Source organism: Leptosomus discolor, chromosome 1 (assembly GCF_034619465.1).
Source record: "Leptosomus discolor isolate bLepDis1 chromosome 1, bLepDis1.hap2, whole genome shotgun sequence".
Taxonomy (NCBI): Eukaryota; Metazoa; Chordata; class Aves; order Leptosomiformes; family Leptosomidae; genus Leptosomus; species Leptosomus discolor.
In genome coordinates, this window is record NC_141391.1 from 6,937,348 (window position 1) to 6,945,806 (window position 8,459).

The 8,459-nt window shown below is 38.8% G+C and overlaps 1 protein-coding gene across 2 annotated transcripts in view; it reads left to right on the forward strand.

Moving 5' to 3' along the window:
• Nucleotides 1–7,280, forward strand: part of SYTL2 (synaptotagmin like 2) — a 45,655-nt gene extending 38,375 nt beyond the window's left edge. For both annotated transcript variants that reach the window (XM_086481679.1, XM_009948942.2), the window contains exons 12-19: nucleotides 344–463; nucleotides 1,450–1,619; nucleotides 2,206–2,308; nucleotides 2,724–2,894; nucleotides 4,068–4,146; nucleotides 5,059–5,158; nucleotides 5,910–6,115; nucleotides 7,135–7,280. In XM_086481679.1, coding sequence (XP_086337805.1) covers nucleotides 344–463; nucleotides 1,450–1,619; nucleotides 2,206–2,308; nucleotides 2,724–2,894; nucleotides 4,068–4,146; nucleotides 5,059–5,158; nucleotides 5,910–6,115; nucleotides 7,135–7,280 — 1,095 coding nt within the window. The remainder of the gene's footprint in view (nucleotides 1–343; nucleotides 464–1,449; nucleotides 1,620–2,205; nucleotides 2,309–2,723; nucleotides 2,895–4,067; nucleotides 4,147–5,058; nucleotides 5,159–5,909; nucleotides 6,116–7,134) is intronic.
• The last annotated feature ends 1,179 nt before the right edge of the window (nucleotides 7,281–8,459 follow it).

Consider the following 8,459-nt stretch of genomic DNA (forward strand, 5'->3'; position numbering starts at 1 on the left):
GAGATAGAGTTTAATCGACCCAATAATGTTAACTTTGTACTTTTGCATTGCTATTTGAGATTTAAAACTGAAGAACAAACCTGGTTCCATTACTGCTTTAAAATTTTTTTCAGTGTAGGCTTTCCATCAGAAAAATTCCCTTTCAACTCTTTAAGTGCATGACCCAATTCAAAAAATATTAATTACCCATGTTGCACTACAAGGGAATTTAAACTCAGGTTTTCACTGAGTCTCAATCTGCATTAAAATTCTGTTTGTTTTTTGTTGTGTTTTTTTTTTTTTCTAATGTGCCTTGTAACTATAAAGAACCTACACAGACTTTCTTTCTGTGATGTTTTTGTAGAGTGATGACAGAGAGACAGACACAGCATCAGAAAGCAGTTATTCCCTTCGCAGAATCAAGAAGAGTCCCAGCTCTCTAACCAATCTTAGCGGCTCTTCTGGCATGGCCTCCTTATCCTCTGTATGTAAACCAAAGCCTTGTTTTAGTGACACTTTGCTTTTGCTAATCTCTTCAGTGTTGTCTCAGCTCCCTTTTTACTCATCTTTCATCTCTTGGCATCTCTGTCTCCTTCTTCCCTTCCCTCTCTGTTATGTGAACTCTTGCATGCAATGCCTAAACCAAATAAAATTGGTTTGATGTTTTTTGTTTCCTAGTAATATACTAGAGCCTGTTCAGGACTGCACTGTGCAGCATACTTTATGAAAGGGATGGCTCTTACCCTAAGAGCTTACATTGTTGCTGAAAACGAGGGTCAATTTATATAGAACAAACATTGAGAAGAGGAAAAAGGGAGAGAAATAAGTGAAAGCAAGAGACAGTATTGGTATGTGAGGTGTGTAATTAAGTCAGTGAACTAGCTAACCAAAAGTCATTAATTTATGGGGGCTTTATGGGCGAAAGTAGAATTTTGGGGAAGGATATTGAGATTAAAAAAATATTGTATATCCTTCTCTTTCTACATATGTAGTGTTTCATTTTCAGTGTTTTATCTAGATACATAATTCAGCCACATAGACTTTATCACTCATCTTTTGGTCAGTATTTTCAGAAGGCCTGCTGTCCTAAACTCTTAGGATCTGCTTTCTGCAAAGAAGATCAGCTGAAGAGATACAGAAGTAGTATTTCAAGGATCTGATCACAGGCAGTCTCCAGATCTACAGCATCCTATCATTTTATTTTTTATATTTCAATGCAATAAACACATTCAAAATTTTTTTTTTGGTAGAAAACTTGGCCTAACACCTTTGACTTCCAAATAACTTTCTTTTGTTAATCTGCTTGCCGAGAAGCTTGTGTAATAGTGTCCATTACATGTCATTATTACCTCTAAAGGGACACAGTTGATTTCTTTACTGTCTGAATTCTGAGCACAACTTCTACCCTAGTCTTGAAGTATCTGGTGCAATGCAATGCCTGGAAAATTTTTCTCCTCTTGTATGATACAGGTCAGTGGAAGTCTGATGAGCATCTATAGTGCAGACTTTGGCAATGTTGATGTGAAAGGGAACATCCAGTTTGCTATTGATTATGTAGAACAGCTGAAAGAGCTCCACGTTTTTATTTGCCAGTGTAAAGACTTGGCAGTGGCAGATGTTAAGCGACAGCGTTCAGACCCGTAAGTACCGAGAATATATTTATTTCCTAATGGAAGCTTTTATTTTACTATGAAAATGGAAACTGATGGTGGTTTTCCAATCTCTCTAACCTCTTGGAATAAACAACCCAATAAGTAAATGGAGAGGCTATAACATGCTTTACATGGATTTCCACTCTGAACTGAATATAGAATTGCACTATAAATTGGTACATACATTAACACGGGAGGCTCAAATGTTTAAGAACACAAAACTCTCTTTTAAAATTCAACTTTCCAGATGGGAAAACCTACTTTGATAAGTTTTCAACAGGATTACAGCCTATAAATAAGGTATCTAGGCATAATATATTTAAATATTCTGTATTTGTATGTGTTGAGGAGACACAGATTTCCCCCTGGTAGAAGGAGGCTAATGTCCCACTGTGGAAACTATTGTTTTACTTCGCTATCACTGTTCCATTTCTTAAATGTAACAAAGCTGAACAACATAATGGCTAGTTAAGTGGATTTCTTTTACTTTATAAACAAATACTTGTGTGTTTTGGAAGGGGAAGTTGTAAAGACTGGGGTTTTTGCTCCTCTAACAAGCCTGTTTAAATTTTAGGTATGTAAAGACCTACTTGCTTCCAGAGAAATACAAGCTGGGCAAACGGAAGACCTCTGTCAAAAAGAAAACTTGTAATCCAGTCTATAACGAAATACTGAGGGTATTTATCAAACTATTACTGGATATGAAATACTGCGTGTGTGAAGTATGAGGAACCTTGACTTTAGATGGGTCTAGATGTTCTCAAAAGAGATGTTAGGATGAGATGGATTGCTCTGTAGAAGTACCTGGGTCCTTCCATGAATAGGTTAACTCTACAGCGTACTCTGGATGCAGCATTGAGAACACCCACTGTTGTATACTTCTTGCAAACAAACAGAAGCTAAGTATGCGCTTGAGATGCTTGAAATAGAAAGTAAAACATGAAAAGAGTTTTGTTCTGAAATGAAGTGAGCAGTTACGGATGTATAAACCCAGACATGTGTTTGTCTAACCTTGTCACTTTCAGAGACAGCGTTGATAACAATCCAGCTTGTTTTAATTCTTTTTTTTTTCTCATTTCCTCCTCCTGGCAGTATAAAATTGAGAAGGGTCTCTTAAAGAACCAAAGCCTTAACGTCTCTGTCTGGCACAACGATACCTTTGGGAGGAATAGCTTCCTTGGTGAAGTGGAGCTGGATTTAGGAACTTGGGACTGGAACGATAAATCCAACAAGCAGATCAACTGGTTTCCGCTCAAGCCAAGGGTAGGTTACTAAGGGTGGGTGAGCTGTTTTGTACTTTCCCCTGTGTAAGTGCAAACCCAAGTCATTATTTATTTAGGCCTGGTCTTGTGTGTTCTGTGGTTTTTGTGTTGGCTGTAATCATAAATACCTCTTTACTGGTAAATGGAACATCAAGTTCTGAGGTTTCCATTAGCCTAGTAAGTACCTAGCTATTGTAGTAGGAAAAACTTTCTCATAGTCTAAAGAGCAGGAATTTCAAGGTATTTTTCACTTAGATCATGTTGCTGCAACAGATACCTGAAGGCACTTGTTCCTTGAATATGAAGGAAACCTTCTGAGAACACGGAGCAAGTGCAGCAAGATTTTAATAACAGATGTAATGATGACTTCCATGTCTGTATGCCTCTTGTTTGTTAATGGGTTTCAGCCAAAACCTAAACTTTTAGATAAGGCACTGCCAGAGGTTCTGGTCTCTTTTGTTTTTCTCCTTTTCTTTTTTCTTTTTTCTTTTTTTCCCCTTGAATTTACTTCATTAGTTCATTCCAAAATTAGCTCAATCCAAGTTTCGTAGTCTGTAGAACCAAACAGGAATGCCATGGCAGTCTTCAGCACTAGTTTAATTCGACCAATTTAAAAACTTCTCTGGGGGGATAAACAGAACCAAATGTTAACAGGTGCCATGTTCCTTCTACACATGGTCCATGACTGTCTGCAGTGACATGTTCTTGTGCCTTTTTTGCAAGATAACTCTTGTTGAGGCTGATTTTTAGATAGTATTAAATAAGACAAAACACTCCTATAGAAATGAGTTTATAAAAGTGCGCTTTCTGTTGCACAGAGAGTACGTTTCCTGATTGAAAGAGCATGTGTTCTGGTTTTAAATAAGTGCACAACAGTGTAAAAGCTGTGCCCTCAAAGCCTTTTGGCCTCTCCTGGGTCGTGTTTTCTGCTTCAGTGGAAGAGCTATGTATCTGTCAAGTGTTTAAACATGCCCTAACATCTCTCATGGGCTGTAAACTTAGGGGAGGACTAGTGGATAAGGAAAAAGAAAAAATAAAATTGCTTCATGTAGAAGTCAAGCTTGTTGTGGAAAACTTTGCACGGTAAACTCTGTGCATGGACTGCAAGGTTTGAGATTTGTGGGTTTTGTTGTATTTTTTGGTTGTGTTTTTTTTTTTTTTCCTTCAGTTTCAGACTTCAACAATGGCTCTTAAACTAGAAAACAGAGGGGAGATGAAACTAGCCCTCCAGTATGTCCCACACCCTGTTGGAGGTATGCATTGCTGCTTTGTTTGGGATTATCAGGCTTTTTGGGTCTTTGTTCTCCCCTTTTTTTTTTTTTTTTTTTTTTAGGGAAAAAAAAAGCTGTTTAATGTTTTTCAGCCAATTCAGACATCTTGTTTTGACATAAAAGTAGAATTATTTTTTTTCTAGGATTAAGTCACCCCAATCATGAATTCAGTTTAGGATCCAAAGATCACTTCAGGACCTTTTTTTTGTTTTAATGTTACTACAGAAGAAATTACCTTATTGTTGTAATCTTAGATTTGTAATGTAAAATGTACGTGTTAAAAAAAAAAAAAATTGTTTTCTCACTAATTCTTTTAGAGATTATAAATCATGAGGCAGGTGCTGTGATTTGCTAAATAAACAGTGACAACACACTAAATTCAAGCAATATTAGAAATAGAAATAAGTGTTTAGAATGCAGCAATTTATAGCTGTTTGGTTTAATCCTGTCTGGCAACTGATAACTGGCTGATATGACAGTGAAGCCAGGCCAGGTCTTTAATCCAGCCAGTCAATCGGTAAGAACCAAATATATTTAGAGCACAAAGGAGCTTATTTGAAAGTACAAGCGGCAATAAATGCTAACATCACATAGACTGAAGACAAGCTGATCTCTTTATCTGCCAGGCTTGGAAAGAGAAGACTAGTAGCACATAGTTCTTTAGCTGTAAGAAAAGTCATTGTAGGAGTCCAGACATGGTGTGATCTTGCAGTACTCTGCTGGGATGAAGATTGCAGCTTCGAGAGTACAGAGAGGAATGTTGAATAAAGATGTGAGATACTGAGGGTCTAGGCTGAATATCGTCTCTGCAAATGGGCAGGAATTGCTGCGTCATAGCAGTTACCTTCAAAAGGGATCTACAAGGCTTAATCAGGTGGAGTTTTATTTTGACAGGAAAGAAGACCCTGTATACTGGTGAGGTCCACATCTGGGTGAAGGAATGCCATGACCTTCCTCTTCTGAGAGGCAACAGGCTCAACTCTTTCATTAAGTGGTAAGAACTGTGGCTGAAGCCATCAAACACGGTGGCCTAATAATGCCGCTCTTGTGCTTTCCAGTCGTATCTTCATTTTTCTACATTCAAATTAAAAAACCCACGTAATCACTTTCTGATCCTCCTGTATTGTAATGCAATTTGTCCTGCAGGGCTTACAACTTCAAGATGCTAAGCCCTTGATACCACCAAGCAAAACACACCAGGAGAACTTCCTGCGTACTCGCTGCTCTTCCATTTTGTCTGCTCCGTTACCTGGCGGAAGGGCTAGTCAAAGTTGTGCCTGCTCTTATTCGCATTTAAACCACACGTGTTTGTGCAAGAGTAGGGTTTAGCTTAGCAAATCGTGGGAGGAGACAGCAGCGAGGAGCACAGTTGTACTCCTTCCTCCTTCCTTTCCACATACAGACTGAAAATGTAAAGAGACAAGAATAACAAGATGGCTGGGAAATCTCTGGCAGCAACAAAAAGGTTTCAGCGTCATTAGTGATAATACAGCAAATAACTCGCTTGTGCCTCTTCCCCACCTGACTTCCCCTTCCCTTCCACCTTCTGAAGCACAAGGCTGGAGACATGCTGCCAGTATTTCTTGGAAGGGACTGAGAACAGGACCTTTGACTTCATCTCTGTGATGCTAAAGCATCTCATCTTCAGTCACAGTGTTACTCAGCAGGTTTTGCCTATTCAGTGTGCTTAATGCGGGCTATGCTGTGCGAGTGCAAACTGACAATGCTTTTTTTTCTTTCTGAAGTACCATTCTGCCAGATACTAGCAGAAAAAGTCGCCAGAAAACAAGAACAGTGTCAAAAACTACAAACCCAGTATTCAACCACACCATGGTCTACGATGGCTTTAGACCAGAGGATTTGAAAGAAGCCTGCATAGAACTCACGGTCTGGGATCACAACAAACTCACCAACCACTTTCTGGGAGGTCTCAGGATAGGCCTTGGAACAGGTATGGGACAATTAACACACTAATCCTTAATTTACAAAATGCAGTCTTTCCTTTCTTCCCCCTTCCTTTCCATTTCTTTCTTTGCAAAGGTCACTGAACAGCCTTTCAGTTATGCATTTAGGAAAGAGCTTCATTCAGTAACTTACCTGTTCTTCAGCACAGATCCTGAAATGTAAATAATAGTAGTGTTACGAGGGTTAGGATGACTGTCAGGTAAGGAGAAGTACGAGAAATAAGCCTTTGTCTGGCCATACATTGTATCTGGTACTGTTTGGAGTACAAGAATATGCTATTCCTGCACCCAAAATCTTGATAATGTCTTACAAAATTACCTAGTTTTTGCATGTGTGTGTGGTGTAAAGACAGTATTGGGTAGAGATAAAAGGAAGGATCAAGGATACGTGATAAGATTTGAAGACATTGGATAGGAAAACTTAAAGGCAAACAAGTTTTTAGGATAAGGACAACAGAAGAAGTGCAAGTAGAAGAACTGTATGTTTTCCCTATCATTGTATTCGTCCCTTTCATTGTTCCCTGTGGTCTGAGGGGAGGATGTGTTTGGAGTCTTTTCAAATACAAGAAAAAAATTACTTTTCCCAGATGAACTTCTTGCGTGGCTCACTAGAATAACCTAAAATACAACTCAGGGTAGTAAATCTCAGTTTGAATTTTAGAGTACCCAAGGTTGTATTTCAGTACAAAATCAGTGTCCTGCTTTATTCTTAAACCCTCCCAGATGTGAACTGCACATACATCTTTCTCCTTGGGATTGTGACAAAAAGACTGAGGGTAACAAGGAGAAAATTCCTGGAGAAAGAGGATGATGTTTCCTTGTGAAACTGTCGTTAATTGTATTTTGCAGAATTGATCAAGTGTAAAAGTAGAACTGGATCTTTAAAGCACTAGGTCAGCTGCCTGAGGAGGTGAAACCGTTTTAGGAGGCTGGCAAATCTGATTGTCTGCTCTCAACTCTGCAGCATATTAAGGAATGTTTCTCTTCAAAACTGACAATTTTCTAGGCAAGAGCTATGGAACTACAGTAGACTGGATGGATTCCACTTCAGATGAAACTGCCCTTTGGGAGAAGATGATGAACTCGCCGAACACATGGGTAGAAGATACGCTACCTCTCAGGATGCTAATGGTTGCAAAACTGACAAAATGAGGTGGCTTTTTAATTGCCAGGGTCAAAAAGAAACCTTGGGAATGAAATTAAAGGGGAGTGTGTGTGGGTGAAACTTGGAAGAGGAACACAGTAGCTCTTTTGACAGTCTCTGCTCTGTTGCTGTTCTGGTTTTGTGCTGTCAAATGTCACTTTGTATTTCAAATTAAACTTCAGCCCGCGGATTATGATGTAAATTTAAGGCATTCTTTTATTTCTTATTCGTTTTAAGTGACTTTAAGAAAGAAGGCACTTACAGAATGCAGTGGTAGAGGTAGCTGTGATACCTGGCTGCTTGCGTTGCCAAACTGAAGTGTTGCCGATCCCTTAAATAATCCGAATTACCAGCAAAAAAATAAGAGCAAGTCAACTCTTTCTGTACACTCCTAGGATGGTTCATGAAGTGTTATTGATAAGACAGCAACAGGTTGCATTTTGTTCGTGCTCATTAGTATGTGTTTGTGTCCTCATTACGCCATGTCACATCTCTCCAGCGGGGAATACGAGCACGAAGAATTAAGCTCCTTTATTTGTAGTTGTACATTCCTAGGGTATGAAAGTCGCTTCTATAATGAAAAAGCGTTACATGAAGTGGTACTGTCGATGTTCTGTTCTGCAAGGTGCAGAGGACTGTTGGTTCCAATGTACTATAAAAAATCAGGGTTATGAAAGGTTTGCTTATATGTGTGTTAATCGCCTTGCTGGTGTACAGCCCTCACTCCTAACTGCTGCGGGAACAGGGGTGAAACTTTTTTTTATTCAAATGCTACTCTAAAGGATCTAAACCTGCCAATTTCAGTAAGAACAAGTATGTTGGGTATTTATTCTGTAAAGTGAACTTGTCTGTACCTGTGTCTCTTAGCTTGGGTATTTTGCAAAAAGTCATTCATTTGTGCTTCAGCGCCATCGTTAGGGGAACGCTGGGACAATGGTGGTCTTGGTTTATAGCTTTGAGCCTAGGAAATAGGACTGGAATCTGTAACTTGTAGGAATGCATGCTACTAAAAATAGATATGCATAAAATACAAAATGTATTACTTTTTTTTTTTAATGAAAGCAGCCTATTAAAGCTAAGTAGGAATCGAATGCTTATTAAAACCCTATGGTTTATGTTAGCAATTCAGCATGCAACGTGACAAAATGCAGACAGGAAAAATAAATGAGCAGTTGTGCAGGTCAAAA